Raw genomic sequence first — 21,066 nt, 5'->3', positions numbered from 1 at the left:
TTTATGGGTAAGTGACGTGTTTAAAATCGGGTAGCACATCATCGCATATTTAGCCGACAGATGAGATAATTGCGTAGTTTCATATGTTGGGATTTAATTTTCAGAATTTAAAATGAGTGAGTTTGACCAGTTTATGATTTATTTGACAATTTGCCATAAAAATCTTGTGCGTATAATTTAATTTAAATACTACTAGTATAATTCATTTATTTGAATGATGAAAACAAAATTTACTTAAGAACTCTTTTGTTTCACTTCACAAAGGGAAAAAAAAATCCATTATATGTTGTAGGGAATTTATATAATTGAAATAGAAAATGGGATGGTGTTGGTCTCGTGTCAAAAAGTGGAGGTGCCGGCGAAAGCACGCGATAGGGACGGCGGTGGGGACGGCGGAGCAGTGGGCTGGACACAGCTGAGCCACCACACACGTGGTGCCAAAAATCTATTACTGTCTCTTCACAGCTTCCACGTCCACCCACTCTATCACCATCCCCTCTTCATTTAATACACACTACTATTTAATTTCACCTTTTTTACATTCACTTTTCATTAATTAATTTAATCAATTAGCTGTTGTTCTTCTCTCACTAAATCTAATCCATTTATTCTCCATGAGTATCTGTACAGAAATACTAGTATATGATTTTGCCAATATCATTTGAACATATATATTGCGTGTTTCTATTTGTATATCAAAATATTATGTTCAAGATCATGTAAATAAATTATGCACATTATTGCTGAACGAAGATTATCATTGTTGGGTGACACGGCTGTATTAATTGTTAATTAGTTTTAAATTCATTTTATAAAATTCGAATTTGAAAAATACGAAGGTCATATTTAGAGCATTTTAGATCATCATTCGTGTTTTGATTTCGTATTCGGCAATAAGATTAATTTTTCATATATATATAAGTATAATCATATGTGTGTGTATTAAAATTGTAAAGTAAAAAATAGGCAAATGAACACAAAAAACCTCTTTATAGTTATTAACTTATTAGGCTGTCCCTTTTACAAAATATATAGATGAAGTGATGAAAATGAAATGAAAAGATGGTAAAGACAGGAGAAATTTAAAAGGAAGAAAATGTCTATTAGCGATTATTACGTGAAAGACAATATGGCTCATGCTTTCAAACAAACAAATTGGACGTACATAAATTACGTATAATTATGTCCACACAATTGTCATGGATTTAGGATTTAGAGAGAGAGTGAAAAGAGAGAGAAGAGGCTGAAAATGGCCCTCATTTATGACTTTGGATTTGAATCAAAAGATGATATAATGATCTCCACTTATGAGCAATATTTAAAGGAAGACTATCTTCAATAATTGAATATGTCCTAAGTGATACCACATATAAAATTCATAAAAGTAATTTTATACTATATCACTTTTAATATCTAGTACTACTCACACCCTTGGTGAGTTCAGATTTAGAGTCTTATATACGGAGTATTTATTATTAATTTTTCTCTTCTATGAAGAGTATTTTTCGACATGTACTTAAAGATTATATATCATGAACACATTTGTCATTCTTTACAATTAAGCTAAATGGACATTTGTCACAATGACACATAAATTATTGGGTGTTTATAATTTATTTTTATAAACCATGAAATTCCCCCTAAATAGTTATTGCTCGCTAATATTGTTGACATTTGCGTTGGATAAGTGCTCGGAAGGTGCTTGTCAATTAGTTAAGCAATGTTTTTTTTGTAATAAATATCAATCATTACAATTTTTGAACAAGGGAAACGTTCAAAGATCAGATGCCATATATCCATATGCAAAACTAAACATTACTAGTAATACATGAGTAGAAAATATTGCAGCCAAAATTAGTGACAAAAAGAATATAAATATTGAATGTGATCAGGCATATGGAGTAAAGACAAAATAATAAGATGAAATCATTGTTTAAATCTCTGAATAAACTAACTGTGTGACTTAAAAGGAAAATTTGAAGGCACCCCATGAGGAGGAAACAGCACCCACTTCTTGGAGCCTCTCACCAAGCAGAGGTCGAGTTAGGATCAATGTCGAAAGACGATCCAGACACGGCCGGCCCAATTATGATCCACACCTATAGTCCGGCCTCTCGCTCCCCAAAACACTAAAAATATCCTCACCGAAGAATACTCAGGAACCCCATAATCCATCCCCAGCTTAGGAACTTTCTCAGCAAACTTAGGGTTGAAAAGATACAACGGCCGTTCCTCCTTCACTTGATCCGAGTACCTAAAGTAGTCCCCGAGCTTCATCTGCACCGGCCCAACCGAGAACTGAGCATCACCACAGACTCCAATCAGATACTCCCTGTCCCATTTCTCCACTGCAGGCAATTTCTTGAGACAACCCTCTAACAACACCGGCTTATTTAACTCCTCGAAGCTCGATGTAAACTCATCAACAGAACTCCCCCTTCTCCTCACTATGTTATCCCTCTCACACACTCAGGCTTCATCTCAAGGTTAGCACAGAGGCAGCTCTGGAACAAGTAATCAGAGTAAAAGTCCCTAACCCTAACCCCACTGTCAACAATCTTGAACTTGGATTTACGTCCGCATATGAGAGAGAGTACTAAAAATTTATTTATGGCTTGTTAAGACACGCCAAGAAAACTCTCAACATGAACAACCGAACGTGAATCCCAAGCGCGACTCGCACACAACATGATTCTATTTGTATTGATACAATACAAAGACAACATAATAACAACACGAACTCAATAACATATGCTAATGACACAGAACATGATATATAACCGACAACATGGTGATGGTCATCGTGGCTATGAAGGTCTTGACTATGAAGGCAATAAAATAACCAACAATTAATGGGTTATTCAAACTTGAAACCCAATACAAATACGATAAGACATGATAAAGCTCATAAATTTTGGGTGTGTTTGTGTCGTGTTGAGAATTATCAGTCCTACTATAAACAACAATTGGGGATACAAGAAAAATAACAAATCGACAATATTATAGAGTGAAGGAAAGGGGAAAAAATAGAAAGCAAAAGTGGTAATATACAGCAGAGAACTATCTAAGAGGCACACTCAGGACTACATTTCCACAAACCCAATTCTTAAATTGGCCGATCAACAGACAAGAATATGTATCTCCTATATCCACAAATTAGATGTATGCTATGTCACAAATTGAAGTGAAGCGAAACTGCACAACGACGTGTGATTAATGACCAATCAATCCCCTTAGCAGCAAATCCACCAGAACAATCGAAACACCAAAAGAGCAGCTTCAAAGCACTCAGCATCCAAACGGGTGTGGAAACAGGGGACTGAAGAAAGACTGATCAGGCTCAGTTTCGCAGGTTTACTGTCGACACAACCCTGCGCTGTCCGATACGAGGACCTTTGTCTAAAAGCATTAGCAAACCTTCATTCTTGGCAGATTTTCCGAACATGTACCTGAGACGGTCAGAAAAAAAAATAATGAGTGCACAATGGTAAACTCATACAATTTCTATCATCTTCCATTATTTTTGCTTTTTCCTGATTCTCATGAAAATGTTTCTCTACAAATTGATCTGTCTCTTACAGTGTTATTAAAAAGCAGAGATGGCGGCGCCGTGGCGGATAGCGGTGGCAGTTTCCAGGCTCAACACCACCGCCACCATGTGATATGGCGGTTTACTCCCTTTTTTGAATGGCGGCCGCCATTCACGTAGCGCCGTGGCGGGATATGGCGGTCGAGGTCGAGATGCCTTTTGCCTTGTAAAATGAGCCCACTTATCCCACTATCCAGCCCACGTGACATGTAACCTAGCCCATTGATCATTATAGACAGTTTATTTATAGGGTTTATGGGAGTTTCTGGCTTCAAAACCATAACTGCTGCAGTCAATCTCGATTCAAGATTTCAAATTCTTGTCTCTCCGATCTCCACACGCACAAGGCTCCAGATTCTAGACTTTCATCACGATTCACGACAACTGTAACTTTTTATGTGCTACTACTTATTTTGTATTAATTCCACTATTTAATTTTCTCTTTTCATATAATTGTTTTACTCGATGCATGTATTAATTCCAATGTATAATTCTCTATTTTCCTATAACTATTCTTTTCCTATAACTATTCTACTCAATGAAAGCATCTCTATAATTATTGTCTTCCACCATTTAATTAGTGTATCCACTAACTAAAACTTTAGTTTAAGTGCTTCCATTACTAATGTTGTTTTGTATGTAAACGTGCCACACATATATGAACATGCATGTCTTTATGATGACAGCAGGAGCTTAAATTCCCGAGACTATGTTATAGCCCACATTTAAAAAAAATATAAAAATGTATTGATCGGTGCAAGAGATAGTATATGCATTCCATTATGCATGATTTCAAAATAAAATATGCATATTGAATTCTCACACTATATTAATCGATGTTTTTGCTCTTTTAATATTCATAATAAAGTTATTATTTTTCTTTAAACATGCAGTAGTTGGAATTTGCAATAATGTCAACTAGAGAAGAATCTTCTTCAATGCCGGTTGGTGGCAAAAAAGATGTGGGCTGGAAATTCTGCACTCAAGTAGAAGCAACGTCTACGAACAAAGTCACGTGCAACTATTGCGGAAAAACTATGAATGGTGGAATTACTAGAGGTAAAGAGCATTTACTGGGGAAGATGGGCACTTTGGATGAGATGAAGATACACACGGCGGCCTACTCATCCAATGGTTCGAAACTAATTTTGAAGATGAAGATATTGATAGTCTTGAAAATTTATTATAAATAACTCTTTCGTTCTACTTGAAGTGGAACATTTCTAATTCGACACGTGATTTTATGTAATGTTGATTTGCACGTAAAGTGGAGAAAATAAAGAGAGGGGAAAAAAGTAGATATAATGATGTTGTTTCTATATTTGGAAATCTATTATACCTAGATATTATTGTGAGAATGTGAGGCCCTTTATTACATAAGCAAATTAGTAGTACTATAGTAGGTGTTAGAATTAGAGGTATTAGACTATTAGTAACTTTTAACTCTAACCTGTACAGTGTCCACTTTAACTGTATTTACAAAAATAATATGTTGCTCCATATTATAAGAGAAAAATGAAATAATTGAGTTTAACTAACCTATCACTGATTAGGGAAAGAGGTTTGTACATTTACAATCAAGTAAAGAGATGTAAGTTCTTGATTAATTGTAATATTATCCCTAAAAATATAAATACATTAATGCAAACTTCGTCATTATTAGGTTTGTTAAATGGTCACATTCTCGTACCTATATCAATGTTATTGACATTTATAATATGAATTCATATTTAGAGCTTTCCACAAAAAATATATTCTACTTTTTTAAAACCTTGGTCATCAATTGTCTATTTACTGGTTTTTTTATAACTATGCGTAATTACAATTTTAATTAATAATGTAACATGGTTTTTCAATATTTATTATTGAAGACGAAATGTCGAATAATGATGGAAACCACCAATTAATAAATTTAAATGACATATTTATTAAAACCTCTATAAATAGAAAAAATTAGGCGTGAAAATAATGTGGAAAACGTTTTATATTTTCGTGGAGATTCCTCACACATATGTACTAGTTATTGTTTTATTTATGGATAAGTGAATCCATTTTTTGAGTTCTCACTTTTTTTATAATAATTGTCACTTAATGAGTTCATAAACTAGTCTTGTAATTTCTTGCAAGGATTGGGAGGTTTAGTTGGTTGCAAATATTCAAGACTCTTCAAATTCGATTGCATACATTTAGTCCAAACTCTTTCCAATCTTTACAACAACAAAAATATTTCTTGATGATGTCTAAGCTCTACTACACCTTTTCTGTCATTCTTTTCTTTGCAGCCATCACAACTCTCAACATTCAATACCTAAGACAAATGCAAGAAGAGGTCCAAAATCCAACAACCTACCTTAAACCAGCCACAGACCACGGCTGGTTCGAATTCGTTGCACGAGAGTTCGGAGACGATCGCATCAACGTCGCACTGGTCAACATCGACCAAAGGACGATGCCAGGCCCGGTCCCGACCAAAGGAAAGACCGTCCCAGTGGATTTCCGCCACATTGATGGGGGTGTGCGGTGGTCCGACCTGTATCCGTCGTGGATCAACGAGAACTCCTCCAAGTGCCCCGAGGTACCAATGCCGGCGTTCGAGAGCTACAAGGAGCTCGACGTGGTGGTTGCTAGGGTTCCTTGTAATGGATGTGTGGAGATTGGAGTGAGGGATGTTTTTAGATTGCAAGTGAATTTGGTGGTGGCTAACTTGTTAGTGAGATGTGGGAGAGCCCAAAGTAGGGTTACTACTAGACCTATATTTGCAGTGTTTATAGGGTCAAGTGGGCCCATGTGGGAGATCTTTAGATGTGATGATCTTGTTTTCCAAGATTCTAATTTTTGGATTTACAAACCTCAATTGAGAAGGATAAGACAGATACTACTCACGCCTGTCGGAAGTTGCCAACTCAACAACGACGTCGTATCGGGTGAAGGCTTACGGGCACAGACAACCGAGGACGAGAGGACGAAGCAGCCAAGAGAGGCTTATTCCACTATACTACACTCTTCAGAAGCCTATGTATGTGGAGCAATAGCTCTAGCACAGAGCATCATCCAATCAAACACAACAAAAGACCTCGTCTTGCTAGCCGACGACCATGTCTCTCCTGAATCCATCAACGGCCTCCGATCAGCCGGTTGGAAGATCAAGCGGATCCAGCGGATACGCAACCCTCACTCAAAAAAAAATGCCTACAACGAGTGGAACTACAGCAAGCTCCGCCTCTGGGAGCTAGCAGAGTACGACAAAGTTATGTTCATAGACTCTGATTTCATCGTCACCAGAAGCCTAGATGAGTTCTTCGCACACCCGGGAGTCTCTGCCAAGGGAGATAACATAAACCGTTTCAACTCGGGGCTGATGGTTCTTGAACCATCCATGTGCACGTTTAGGACCCTGATGAAGAGGAGGTGGTTGGTGAGATCATATAACGGTGGTGATCAAGGTTTTCTTAATGAAATGTTCCCTTGGTGGCACCGTCTCCCCAACAAAATAAATCATCTCACCTTCTTTCCATCAGCTGGTGATCATAAAAATAGAGATCATACGGTGCCCGATGATATATCCGGGATCCACTACCTAGGGTTAAAGCCTTGGTGGTGTTACAGGGACTACGACTGCAATTGGGATATGCCGGAAAGGCAAATATTCGCCAGTGACTCGGCCAACAACATCTGGTGGGATGTTTATGACAAGATGCCAGAGAATTTGACACAACACTGCTCCTTGACACCCAAAATGCATACTATTTTTAGAGGCCATAGAAACAAAGCCAGAGATGCTAACTTACCTGATGGACATTGGAGGATCAAGATCAGAGACCCCAGGCTGAAAAATGTATTGTGATTCCTTATCAAATGAATACGTGATAACTTGTTCCCGCATATTCTGCAGTAATACCGCACATGTTAGAAGTTGTTTGTTCCAATATTTCTCAAATAAACTTTTTTCTGTAAGCATCAAAGTCAATTTTGCTACAAAACTTCAGTCGAAATATGGAAAACCTACATTTACCCAAAAGTAATTTGTATGTATGTTGATGCCAATCTGAAAATGAAAGATATCTTTCATATTAAGTTCACAAAGAGGAAGGAATTACTGTTCAGTTTCTATGAAGTTCATCTTCTTTCATCTTGTGGTTTATCATTTATGCACAAGAAATTATCAACCGCGCTTTGAACTTCATTTTTGAGTAAATCATTGCCTCTAATAGCTGCAGAAAACTCAGCTTGCAACTACCCCACATCAAGCTCCCTAGAATAAAGCTGATCGCACAACAACTGGTCAATCAGGTCTCTGATTTCAACTCCCGTCTAATTAAGTCCTGCAGTAGAAACCACAGGACATTGCAAAAAGTATGTTAGGACAAAATATAAAGGAGAAAACAGCAATTCGAAAGCACAATAAGAAGTAATCTACCTCTGCTTTCAGCTCATTATATTTGTGATTTATAATTCAAACAGGTGTTTGAATATCCATAGTAGCTGGGTGGAACATCTCATGCATCTGAGTGGACTTCTCTTGAAGGGCAGTGGACATTAGTTGCTCAATTCTCAGTGGCCATCTCTAAACCTTGAAGCTTCACTTCATATTCAACAAGAACGGAAGAACATTCGTGTAAACATGTTGCAGAAGCTGTCCATTTGTTCAATGGGAAGCCACCATTTGGTTTTAACATATTCAACTAACTATCTACCAAAAAACTAATACTACTACTACTACTACTACAGTTCTGTAGCATAAATGATTGATTTTCATGAATCCAGATTGACTTTTTTAGTCCATATGTATAAAGCGAAATCATAGAAATCCCAGAAACACTGATGCCAACTAGAAACATTTCTATCTAATCACAAATTTCACATTTATAGCTCCAGTAACAAATATCATAATCCTATATGGAAAAGCCATTGACCAATAATGATATTTCTAAATATTTGTCGAAGCATGCTCTGTGATATCATGAGCTGTTATCAGTCTTTCTAGAACTTCCTCAACAAGGCATGTCCTTCCTAGTGCTTCTATATATCAAGGTAATGAAATCTATTGTACTGCATAGTAGTCGCTTTACACTAAACCAAACTCGTCCCGTACACCATGAGCAATCGAAACTGAAATAGGTAGTAATCAACAAAACGAAGCAGCTTTATCTCTTATAATTAAGATAGAAAGGCCTTCAACAAAATGATTCTACCATATCGAATATCTAGCAAGCAAACGAGTAGCACATTCCAGCACTAGCATTGCTCAGAAAGGGTAGCATTATCAACAGTGGACATAACAAAGACAGCAACATCACTCATCCATAATTCTTAGCAATGATGAATTGAATTAACCTCATAATCATTCACAAGAGTAGAATGTATGTACTGTGCATACATCAATATAAACAAACAACACCAGTTTCCCAATCTATGTAACATCATCACCATGAGTATTTATCCAGAACGGAGAATTCCTCACCGGCGCGGATGAGCTACAGAAAACCTCCAACCTCGCCCGAAACCGCGCCTCCGAGAGCTTCAGCATCGTCGGCAACGCCAAGCACACGCCCTTCTCCACACACATCCCGTGCCTCGGCTTTATCCTATTCTCCAAGCTGAAGGAGAAATAATGGGGAAAAGCCACCAATTCCTTCAAATCCCTCCCCATTTCGACCACGAAGTAATCGAATTTCGGCTCGAAATTCTCCTTGATGCTGTAGCAGAACAGCGAGGGGAATCTCCTGAACATCGCGATCGTGTCCCTGTACGAAAACCCTAGCTTCTGAAGGTACTCAATTCTCGGAATAAACTTGGATTCGACGGAGCAGGAGAGGAGGAAGGTGAATTTGCTGACGTCCTCGATGCCGATTGTGCCCTGGAGGAAGTAGAGGGCGGGGCGGAGCTGGCGCTCGACGCTGCAGGTGAGGAGGCGGGGGCGGCGGTGGATGACGCGGCGGAGGTCGGGGGCGACGACGCGGGCCTCGCGGAGGAGGAAGGTGGTGGCGCGGATGACGGTGGCGGAGGTGGGGGAGGTGAGGAGGTCGGGGCACATGGGGAAGATGCGGCGGAGGTCGGGGACGGTGAGGCCGAGGGAGAGGAGGAAGGCGACAGTGGATTGGATTTGGGAGACGGGGGTGGAGAGGAGGGGAGGGTGGGAGTGGAGGCAGTGGAAGGAGTCGACGCCGAGGGAGTCGAGGTAGAGGATGATTTCTTGGATTTGGGAGGTTTGCGGCGTCGGGGGAGAAATGGGGAGAGGCGTGGGATTAGCAGGCGACTTGATTGGGGGAGGGAGGGAGATGGTTTTGGTTGAAGAAGGAGGGGGAAATTGGAGGTGTTTGGGGCGGGGAGTGGAAGGGAAATTGGGATTGGGGAGGGGGAGGGGGAGGGGAGTGATGGCGGCGGCGGCGGCGGCGGAGGAGAGGTGGAGAGTGTCTTGCATAGTTGCTTGCTACATTGCTTGGAGAGGGAGAGGGAGAGGGAGAGGGAGAGGGAGAGGGAGAGAGAGACAGAGACAGAGACAGACACAGAGGGAGAGAGATGGGAAGGAGATAAGGTGAAGAAGGCGTGTGTTATCTACAAATCTCCATTTTTGTTTGCTTCCAGCTTTACGGTTTTGTTCGATTTATTTATTTATTATAATAAAAGGCTGTAGTAATTGAAAATGGGATTAACAACTAGCGGTTATAAGAAAAATCTAACGGCCCAGTATTATAGTTAAAGCCCAATATGGTCCAATAAAAATGACATGGGCTTGAGAGCTTAGACACTAAATAGTTTAATCGATCCACTAAGTAAAATTTATGTCCTCTTATTTGGATTTTGAGCAATATCTTAAGAAACGATGTCATGTTAAAATTGCACCGACTCTTCGCCTTCAATACATATATATACATAAACTCCATCTCCATATATTATTGCTAAATTTTGGGAGCACGGCCTATAGATATAAGAAGAACAGTTTATGGGATCGGACTACGGACACAATAAAAAAAGGTTGGTGTCAATGTCAAAAGGCAGAAGCAGTGTAACGGAGAATGAAAGTTAACCTCGACTCTAAAGGTTGGGATGCAGTTTCTATACCTTGGGGTCGATGACAGCTCTAAAGGGCCGAATTTAATCGAGTTGTAGACTATGATTTCATTTAATTATCTCGGAGATAATCAATTTGCTCTCACATTATTAGTTTAGTTAGAAGATGTAAATCAATTTTTTTCAAATTTTTTTTTGAATGGCTTTAGCCCTGATGGCCACGTTGGCGCATTCGAAGGTCGAAAAGCATGTGTCTTTTTTATAGATGCATTACTTTTTATTAGTAGTGCTTTTCATGGTATATAGTGCTTTAATATACTTTTAGCAAGAGAGAGATAGGATAATTAATGGATGCTAAATTGCTAATCCTATATCATCTCCTGACACATACACACACACACACAACACTTTTCTTTTCTTTTTGTTTTATATTGCACTAGCTTATTTTTTTTCAACATATTAGTTTGTAGACTGCAGATAGAGAATATAGATAGATATTTGTAGTAAGTAATTAACTATGACCAAGCTTTTACAGGATTTAACCTATTTGAAGGTTTATTTGTGTTAGTGGGGTGTCAAAGCATGGGTCAAATACTTATCAAAAGCAACACACTGTTAAATTTGATTCAAACGAAACTGCTTTAGTGGTAGAAGAGGAGATAACTTTACATACAGTTTAGTTTATACAAATGGATGCTCTTAATTTGAAATTTTGAATGTCTTTTTAAGCCATCAAAGATAGGAAGACCCCTTTTTGACTGAGACTGCCTTTGAATGAAGATAAATACTTACCTATTTTTCATCTATAAAAGCTAATTAGATATCCATCAAAATCAATACAGCTGAGATATTCAAATGAAGATCATTGTTACTGTGAGAACGTGAGAACTGAGAACCATTTTCAGCCGTTCGATTGTGAATATATGTCTACCATAAATTGATGTGATAATGACTTTGCGTTCGGGTATTAGCAAACAAAAATAAAAATAAAAATAAAAATAAAAATAAAAAATAAACCAAGATTATGAGGTTAGGCATTGTAGTGTAGGAATAAGACAATTTAGGACAACAATTTCGAAATATTCTTGGTTGCAGAATTTCTCATGTCTTGGCTGCTTTAATTGGTCAGCATTTCTTCACTTCTACACCAAATTACAGTGTTCTTTTCTCCTTTCCCACAAAACACACACACACAAGCTCTCAATTTTGTTATAAATTGCATGTAATAGACATTAAATGATGTGAAATTATTGTCATATTGAGTTTTCATTTTTATCACTTTTTTTTTTCTTCCTGAAATTCATTTCAAAGATTGAGATTGATATGATATGATATGGATGGTGACCATTGCATGGGTTTCATCTCATTCTGTATCTATCACGCTAAGAAAAATGAGCACGCAGCTCAATCAAACTAATTTAAATTACATAGTTTGACTCATTAAAGTCTATCTTCGATAGTATGAAAACCCTAGAAACATTCTCTCATAGTATGTCAAATCCAATCAGAAATCAATGCATTTTAAAATATAATATAGTATATTTAACATTGGGTGATCGATCGATTGTTAAAGATTAAATTGTCTCGAGATTACCCGAGATTGGTATGGCCTACATATGCAGAATTGCCCTATATTAATATTGTCACAAGAAAAGACCAAACCCTATAAATCAAGACAAATTCTACATGACATTGTCTGAAATTAAGTATCGGATCGTACGTATCCATCCAACTGATTAACGTTCATAAGACTCAATCTTGTCTAATCTATCAAACTGAACATATCAATAAATGAAACATTCTTCAACTCACATTATTGAAGTGTCATTGAATAGTTGGGAAATTCATAATCCCCATGCAAAATAGAAAAAAGGATGATGCATGCAAAGCTTTTTAAACTTTAGGTTTAAGTTGAGAGAGAAAGAGAGAGAGTTTGCTTTATATATTCTCTTGGATATGGAAGCAAAATCATACACAGTTCCCGATTCCTTCAAACACACATCCCCCACACCTTGCTTCACTTTTTCACCTCCTCGTTTTCTGTGTTTATTCATTCTCTACCACAACTATATAATTGTGTTTGTGCCCACAAACAAACAAATTAAAATAAGAAAAGAAAAAGAAACTAATCGATCAACATTAGTCATTAGGACTATCATAAAGCGACCTACGTATACACAAAAAAATGTATCATAATTTAGTAAAATTTGTAACTTTTTTATCCGATTCAGATAACTTTAGTCGTTTGAATGGAAATGCTAAAAAGGAAAAGTTGCACTTTAGTTATATTGACCAAACATTCTCCAATAATTCGAAAATTGCTTACTAATCTCCAAACCAAAGGAATACTAATAGGAACGGTACTTAGTTTTAAGTAAATATTTAATTTTAAGTAAATGTAAGCTGCATGAAAGGAAGAGTCCCACTAACACCACATTCCATAAATATGCATAAAATAAAGAAGATATAAAATATGTGGAGAAAGATGAGATAGAGAGTAGAGCTGATTTGCCTTTGGCATTCCTCTTCCTTGTCACCACATGCATTCCACTGCAACATTCGACTTTGGACTAAGGCACTATTTTCTACATTTATATAATTGCCATCACAACCACAAAAGTTCCATTTTCTACTGTACATAAAGATTTAATCATAACAATATATTATTCCTAATACTATATAATAACCTACTCCACTTCATATACTCATTTTTTACCTCATCTACAAGAAAAGAATTCCCTTTCTCTTCCATCTATATTAAACTCTCTTGACAAGAATTAAATCCCCAACAACAAACACCAACATTCTTTTCTCCCAATTGCCATGCAACAAAATCCTGGTTTAATTCCCTTAGGTTTTCCCCTCACCAAACAATCGCAAGACAAATTAGTATACTCAGAAATGAGAGCGTGCGGTGGCTACTTCTCCTCCCAGCAGTCTCTCACGGCAGAGGCGGCCGGGGTGGTCAAGCAGGCAGTGGTGCTGGCGAAGCGGCGCGGCCATGCCCAGGTCACGCCGCTCCACGTAGCCACCACCATGCTGGCCGCCCCCGGCGGCCTTTTTCGTGTGGCGTGCCAAGACTCCCTCTCCCACCCCCTTCAGTGCAAAGCCCTAGAGTTATGCTTCAACGTAGCCCTCAACCGCCTCCCGGCCTCCGCCTCCCAAAACCCTTCCATCTCCAACGCCCTCGTGGCCGCCTTCAAGCGGGCCCAGGCCCACCAGCGACGCGGCACCACAGACAGCCAGCCCCAGCAGCCCCTAGTGAAGATCCAGTTCAACCACCTCGTCGTCTCCATCCTCGATGACCCAAGCGTCAGCCGCGTCATGAGAGAAGCCGGCTTCTCCAGCACACAAGTCAAGATCAACGTAGAGAAATCCATCTCCCCTCTCTCTCCCAAATCAAAATTACAAACCCCAACCCTAACCCTCTCCTCTTCGTCATCGTCATTACTGTCATCGTCGTCATCATCATCATCATCTCCACCACCATCATCTGAAGATGTGGATGTCATAATCGAAACCCTAATTAAAAAACACAAAAGGAGCGTGGCCTTAGTAGGGGAGAGCACAGCCGCCTTATCCGCAACGGTAAAAGCCCTAATCCACAAAATTGAGAGAGGGGAGGCGGCGGAGCCACTCAGAGAGGTGAAGGTCGTAACCATCCCGCCTCTCTACAACCTCCGCGGGGACGAGGTGGAGATGAAGATGAGCGAGATCACGCGACTCGTGCAGAGCCTTCTCCGGAGAGGGGTGGTGCTCTATTTAGGAGATCTCAGTGAATATCTAGAGAAAGAAGGAAGCTACAACATGATCATGGAGATAGGGAGGTTGGTTTGGGGGATTGGGGAGATGGAGAGGTTTTGGGTGATGGGAATCGCCACATTCCAGACTTACATGAGGTGTAGAGATGGCTACAATTCTCTCCAAAGTGTTTGGGGGCTTTACCCTCTCACCATTCCTCTTGATACCTTGGCCTTTACCCTTGTCTCCCAAAGGTATTTTATTTTATTTTATTTTCTTACAAATTTATTAAGAAGTGATTAAAGTTGATGATTGTGTTGGTTTAGTGATGAAAGGAGTGGAGGTGGAGAGGATGGAGAGATGGAGCTTTCGTGCTGCGTGGAATGTCGGGAGAAATTTCGTGTCGAAGCAAGGGATTTGCGGGCGAGTGGTAACGAGCAAGCCTTGTCGAGATTGCCTTCTTGGCTTAAAGAAGAAAGTAGAAGACTTAATGACAAAGACAAGGTGATTTCCTACTATCTATTTGGTTTAGTAATAGTTCTATTAAGTCAAGAAAATAATAGGCCTTTCACTTTTTCACATGACTCCTCAAGATCTTTATTAACATATATAAGTATAACTGTTGACTCGAAGAGTGTATATTAGGACACATCGTCCATTTAGTCTACAAATTCCACGTCAGTTTGATATTTGATATTGGAGTCTGTAATAATTGACTCACTCTTAAGGTCAATGTCCTCGTTGATCACAATTCTTCTATCAAGCCACAATATGTACACCACCGTTCTGAGTTGGCTTCCAAACATTCTCGTTGGTTCCTTTGTCTGGCCTCATTTTGTTACGTTATTTAATTCGTAATAATAACTAAGTTATCGAACTATTTGTTTGTTTTAGAAATGTGAGACCATGAGGGAGCTACGCATGAAATGGAACTCATTCTGCAGCTCAACGCACAACCAACCTTCATCATCGTCACCATTCTCATCCGAGGACGTCATGGAAACAGACGTCCCGCAAAAATTCAAAGAATTCAACGCAGAAAATTTGAATCTCCTCTGCAACACACTAGTGGAGAAAGTCCCGTCGCACAAACAAATCATCCCTGAAATTGCGGGGACAATCCTTCAGTGCAGGTCCGTGGACACATCTTAACCAATAAGGGGGCTTAAGCCCCTACCAAACTATATATATATTTTTTGTATAATATCATCTTATTTTTGGTATTTTGTGTTAATTGTTGCGCAAAAGTTACTATAGTAAAAAAAATAGTACTACATGCAAATTATTCTTTTAAAATTTCAAATATATAATGCTTCTACCAAAATAAATTTCTGCATCCGCCAATGTAGGTCCGGAATGCTAAAGAGGAAAACCCAGAGCAACAACGACATCATCAAAGAAGACACGTGGCTCCTTTTCCTTGGCCCGGACAAGAACCAGGCCAAGGAGAAGATCGCGAGAGAGCTGGCTAGGATCGTTTTCGGATCCTATTCGAGCTTCGCGTCGATTGGGGTGAGCGGGAGCTGCATCAACCGGTTTGAGGCGGCGGTGGAGGCAGATCCTCGCCGTGTTTTCTTGGTGGAGGATTTGGAGAAGGCGGACTACGGCTCGAGGATGGGGATCAAGAGGGCGATGGAGAAGGGGAGGATCGGAGAGGAGGTTGGGCTCGGCGACGCCATTGTTGTGTTGAGCTGCGGAGGTTTTGGTGGTGATCGGAGAAAGGAGGCGGGCGGAGGCGGCGGTGGTGGGGAGATTTTGGATTTGAATATGTCGTGTGAAGAAGAAGATGGATGTGTGGATGATTTGGGAATTTTTGAAAGTGTGGATACAAGGGTTGTGTTTGAGCTTTAGATTTTGTGGGGATAGTTTTTTTTTTGGTAGAAAGGAAAATGAATTCATTTTCTATGTAAGTTGGGTTGGATTTAAATTTAATTGGGTATAAATTACTTAGTTACTTCAAAGTTATTCTCCATATTCAGTTATGAATTCCCGCCAACCTCAGAAAACATAACTAAAACTCGGACCAATTTTTATAATTCGGATTTCGATTTTTTGTGTTTAGTTTTTCGGATAATTCGGTTTGATTTTCATTTAAAAAAAATTCAGTTTTTTGGTTCGATTTGGTTTGGAAAAAATCGAACCAAAAATCGAATACTCGCCTCTAAATATAAGAGTAAAATTTAATTCCCATCATTTTCCATTTTTCTTAATGTACTATATATCAAACTCATAAAAATGAATTTAATTCCTACTCTCATTGAATTTTCATATATGATAAAGTTGAAAGTACGTGTAATACATGTGAACAAATTGTAAGAAAATATATTCAAAATAAGCAGAAATAAATGTGTATTAATTTGATGGACAATCCAAAATGTATTAAAATGTGAACTATTTAATGTAACGAGATAGTAGTAAATTGATGAAACAAATACTGTAGCCAACTTTAATTTGGGTGTGGTGGGTGTGGAAATTCAAACTTAATAGCCTGGGAAACCGAAAGTTGATGTGAAAGAATTGAAATATTGAAGTGGGAAATGAATAAAAGAAAATGAATAAGAATTGGATTGCAGATAGTCTAGTTTGGCTTTATCTTTTATTTTTACAAACTTATGTTAAAAAGGTAGAGTTAATTAACCACGATATTTTTACCTGTTCTCCCAAATAAAAATGGGTGGTTTGGCCTTTAAAGAGAGTGATGAGTTTCCAAATCAAAAAATAAAAAGAACGAGAAAAGAAGAAGCTAATAGAGAAAGAATACAAGAACAAAGAAGTAAAAGCAAAAAATTAAAGTTGAAATAAGAAAAAGGTGAAAATAACTTGTTTTCCCTTTTAGCTTTTACGAGGTCAGGAACAAATTAAATAAAATGAAAAAAGCCGATTGGAACCTTTCTTTTTCTAATGAAATTCAACACTGTATATAGTAATATTAAAATGCTTTCAAAGATACATTTGTAAAGATATATGGTATACAAATCCAAATAACAACTAATTATAACGCGCGAAAGGAAAAAAAATAATAGAGTTTCATCGCAACAATTTTCTAGCCATTTTTTATTACCTTAAGTTACCAAAACAAAAAACTTTGCATTATTAATACATTTCCATTAAATAAATACTAATGTTAATTGAAATTACAAAAAAAATATATGAGGAATTCATAACGTAATAGTAGTTGGCAAAGTGGGAGTAACTTTTCTGCTTTAGAAGGTTTAATCGAGAAAAGTAAAATCTTCCCCTACAAAAATTCAAAAGATAGCAAGCACTACTACTTTCATGCTTTGTGACGTGTTTTACAAAAAGATAACACTTTTTTTCTTCTTAATTTATTTTTCATGATCCATTCTTGACAAAAGAATTTTACACTAACGCTGCACACAAATTATAGATAAATTTCATATAAAAGCCATAAATTAATTACTAATTCTTTTAAGTACTAATTTAAGTGGGGTAAAGAAACCATGTTAAAACATGTATGTTAATCTAGAATCCTGAAAATATAATAAAATGAGAAGCTAAAAATAAAGAGTAATTAGAGAATTTGTTGTGGCTGCTTTTGGAAAAGAGTTCCGGGGAATTAGTGCAGATTGTAAAGGAGGAAAAAGGTGATTTATTTAATATTCTTGTCTAACTTTTTGTTTTTCCAAAAACTTATGGATTAAGAGTTAGAAATTCCTTTTTGCAAAAATAGTTTTTTTTTTCTACTGGATAATAACCCGACATGTCAACTACGATATGCAGTTTTTGATGATGGCATGATATATATAGTTGGGAGTCACAAATCAATTTAGTTGATTATTTCATATGCTGATTTACAAGCATATCTTTCCTTATCTCAAGAATAAACTTATGAAATCAGTTTATTCTTTTTTTAGTGTAGACCAAGGTATTTATTGACGGATTCAATGACTACTTCATGTGCTAATTTGTAAGTATTTTGAAGTATAAAGCATCTAGTTCAAGAATTTAAGATTGCTACGTACTATTGACGAGAACCAAACTACTAATTATTTAAATAAAAATGAACGAGTTCCATGCTACTCGATTAAACTCTTAAATTGAAACCTATTTTTCTGTACATGGTTATCTATAAAAACATTTGACGAATAATATCAATATATTCGAAATTCGAAAGCATATGGAATCTAATTCTACCTCAAAAGGAGGAAGAGAGATACTCTTCATGATGAGTGATTAAATTAAATTAGCTTAAGTGTAGAAAGTGGACAGCCCTTTTAACACAAAAGTTGTTCTCTTTTTTGCACACCTCGTGCATTATAATTGAAAAGTTAACTTTAATCAATTTCAACTTTCTTTCTTACTTTTTTCTATACCTTTATATGCCTACAATATTCCTTTCTTCTCTTGTTTTGATCTTATAATATTTGGTGTAATCTTGGGGAAAAAAGGTGTCCACATTGTAATAAGAATTTCATTGATTTGCATGGAATAAAAAGGTGCCTATTACAATCGTTACATATATATGTATGTTTTGTTTTAATTTTTTTAGTCACATGGCCACCATTCAATGATTCGATTCCTCGTTGGATGAAAGAATTGGGCGGAATTAGTTAGGACTTCTAATAACGTACTAGTATAGAGTCCATTTACTAAACAAATTATAAAAGATAGCTAAATTTTAGTTTGTCCCACACTGTTTTAATAATTAAATTCAAAATTACGAAACTTGTAACTTTCACAATTTTTCCATTTGTCTCTTTTCTGGCAAAATATGAGATGATGTGGCGGCAATAGATTATAATTACGTTAACGTATCATATAAACATGTAGCACCCTATTGATGGAATAGAGTTAACATTTCTAACATGGTCATAAAATTACCACGTTTTAAAAATCGGTCGTCACATCATCGAGTAATTCGCTGCAAAAAAAGATGGATGAGATAATTGCAAACTTTGTGATATATGATTTGGTTTTTGAAAATTGTGGGACGGACTAGCATTTGACCATTTGTCGGGATTTATTTAAAAATTTCTTCAGGAGTATTATATGTTAATAATAACAAGAATAATAGTAATTTATTTTAAAAATAATAATATCACCAGCCCATTTACGCTTAAGCCCAATCAACACAAGCACGGAAATGGGCCGATATGGATCTAGATTCAAATAGGCCTACGCCGTCTAGGCCCAGTTCACCATGGACTAAAATATTTTTTCTTGTTTTTTTTCGCAAGTATTATCTTCAAGAGCTAAGATGAATATAAGATTTTTCTATTACAAATAAAAATTACTATTAAATGCAAATCAGACTTTTTAGTTTTAATTTATGCAATCAAGTAAGATATTTTTAAAAAGTAAATACGACTTTATTAATGAGCCGATAGTACTCCTTCCCTCCATGCATGGTTTAAAGATCCATTTCACTAGTACTCCTACCATTTTTAGATGTCTATTATTTAAAAATCTAGTACCTTTTTTTTAATATTTTGGAATAAAAAACCGTTACACTCTACTAAATCATTTACCTCATAAACCAGAAAGTGGTGTGGTATTTTTACAGTATATTTTTGCATGTATGAAGATCCTTTGTTAAAAAAATATACTACTCCTACTATACTACTAGTAATTATTCATGATTTGAGATAGGACACTCAAGAGTCGGTGGATATTTAAATGGTTTGTGAGTCAAATTTATTCTGAAATGCTGACTTCAAGAAGATGAAATTCAAAGCACTTCAAATGAACTAAAAAATTTCCTATGATAAAATGAAGGGATACCCCATTTGTAACACAATATTTAGGAACTTTATTGACTTTGATATCGATATTACAAATGACACAATTTAAAGTAGACGTCGAATGGAAGAAACACTATTTTTCCCGAATAAACAGATTCCGAGCTACAAGTTCGACATTGTAGTTGTAATTAAGCCCCCACAAAAAAAGCAAAACAATATAAAAATAAAGAAAAGCAGTGTCCAATAGTGCAAGATTTACATAAAAATTGGAAGAAAAATACAATTTCTTCACATCCTAATAGTGACTATGACCTCACATAAAGCGGTGCTAAATTATTGAAATTGTGACTAGAAATTGAGGGGGCAATTGACTAGATAATAAAGTGGCAAAAAAATACTGATAAATAGGGTTACAAGACAAAAATACTTAGACGGTGGCGTAGTTTGATAAAATTGTACAAGCTTGAAGCGGCCACTGTCACATGGCTTCAAAAACCACTCATAAATACATCTCCAAATAAATTTAATAAACTATGGAGTAGTACTCTGTAGTTATTAATTAGTTGTATGCAATGTTTTAAAAACCGGACCGGCAAGCGAACCGTCGACGTTACTGGTTCACGGTTCAACCGGTCGAACCACCGATCTAACCGTTTTACTGTTGCAAATATATATAAAAATAAATTTAATTTATTAAATGATTTACAATTAACAATATATCACAAAACATTAAACAATAAGTGATGTATAAATATAAATAATATTAAAATTTAGTAAATATATTCAGATATATATATTTAATATTAGTTAGTCTAGATAAAAAATTTAAAATTTCATGTATTAAAATAGATAATGTTTATATTAATTTAAGAAATTTTTTTTCATAAAATAATATATAATTAAATACGAATTAAGTACTTATTAATTAGTTTAGATAAGATTATTCATTAATGTCAATAGCTAGGGTATATAAATTATGTATGTAATATAAAAAATTTATTTATAGTAAATAATGAATCTTAT

General features: G+C 36.7%; 3 protein-coding genes and 1 pseudogene across 3 annotated transcripts; 2 read left to right on the top strand and 2 right to left on the bottom strand.

Annotated features, from left to right (window-relative positions):
- Positions 1-1,950: 1,950 nt before the first annotated feature.
- On the bottom strand, positions 1,951-3,295 carry LOC121786941 (annotated as a pseudogene).
- A 2,449-nt stretch (positions 3,296-5,744) lies between these two features.
- On the top strand, positions 5,745-7,473 carry LOC121787987 (putative UDP-glucuronate:xylan alpha-glucuronosyltransferase 4). The gene has a single exon (XM_042186843.1). The coding sequence runs from the start codon at positions 5,823-5,825 to the stop codon at positions 7,431-7,433; it is 1,611 nt and encodes a 536-aa protein (XP_042042777.1). The 5' UTR covers positions 5,745-5,822; the 3' UTR covers positions 7,434-7,473.
- A 1,423-nt stretch (positions 7,474-8,896) lies between these two features.
- On the bottom strand, positions 8,897-10,168 carry LOC121787988 (transcription termination factor MTEF1, chloroplastic-like). The gene has a single exon (XM_042186844.1). It carries the CDS (start codon positions 10,008-10,010, stop codon positions 9,000-9,002), a length of 1,011 nt encoding a protein of 336 aa, XP_042042778.1. The 5' UTR covers positions 10,011-10,168; the 3' UTR covers positions 8,897-8,999.
- A 3,117-nt stretch (positions 10,169-13,285) lies between these two features.
- On the top strand, positions 13,286-16,280 carry LOC121787752 (protein SMAX1-LIKE 3-like). Its single transcript, XM_042186592.1, has 4 exons — positions 13,286-14,595; positions 14,668-14,845; positions 15,236-15,474; positions 15,691-16,280. The coding sequence occupies exons 1-4, from the start codon at positions 13,424-13,426 to the stop codon at positions 16,190-16,192; spliced, it is 2,091 nt and encodes a 696-aa protein (XP_042042526.1). The 5' UTR covers positions 13,286-13,423; the 3' UTR covers positions 16,193-16,280.
- Positions 16,281-21,066: the final 4,786 nt, after the last annotated feature.

The sequence above is a fragment of the Salvia splendens genome, chromosome 22 (assembly GCF_004379255.2).
Source record: "Salvia splendens isolate huo1 chromosome 22, SspV2, whole genome shotgun sequence".
Lineage (NCBI taxonomy): Eukaryota > Viridiplantae > Streptophyta > Magnoliopsida > Lamiales > Lamiaceae > Salvia > Salvia splendens.
The sequence above is the reverse complement of the archived record's forward strand: the minus strand, read 5'-3'. Positions and strand labels throughout refer to the sequence as shown.

Excerpts from the sequence above, each read along its gene's own strand:
- LOC121787752 (XM_042186592.1), top strand. The coding sequence starts at position 13,424 with ATGCAACAAAATCCTGGTTTAATTCCCTTAGGTTTTCCCCTCACCAAA. Across the intron at positions 14,596-14,667 it reads TTTACCCTTGTCTCCCAAAG|TGATGAAAGGAGTGGAGGTG; the intron begins GTATTTTATTTT and ends GTGTTGGTTTAG. Across the intron at positions 15,475-15,690 it reads GGGACAATCCTTCAGTGCAG|GTCCGGAATGCTAAAGAGGA; the intron begins GTCCGTGGACAC and ends CCGCCAATGTAG.
- LOC121787988 (XM_042186844.1), bottom strand. The coding sequence starts at position 10,010 with ATGCAAGACACTCTCCACCTCTCCTCCGCCGCCGCCGCCGCCGCCATC.
- LOC121787987 (XM_042186843.1), top strand. The coding sequence starts at position 5,823 with ATGATGTCTAAGCTCTACTACACCTTTTCTGTCATTCTTTTCTTTGCA.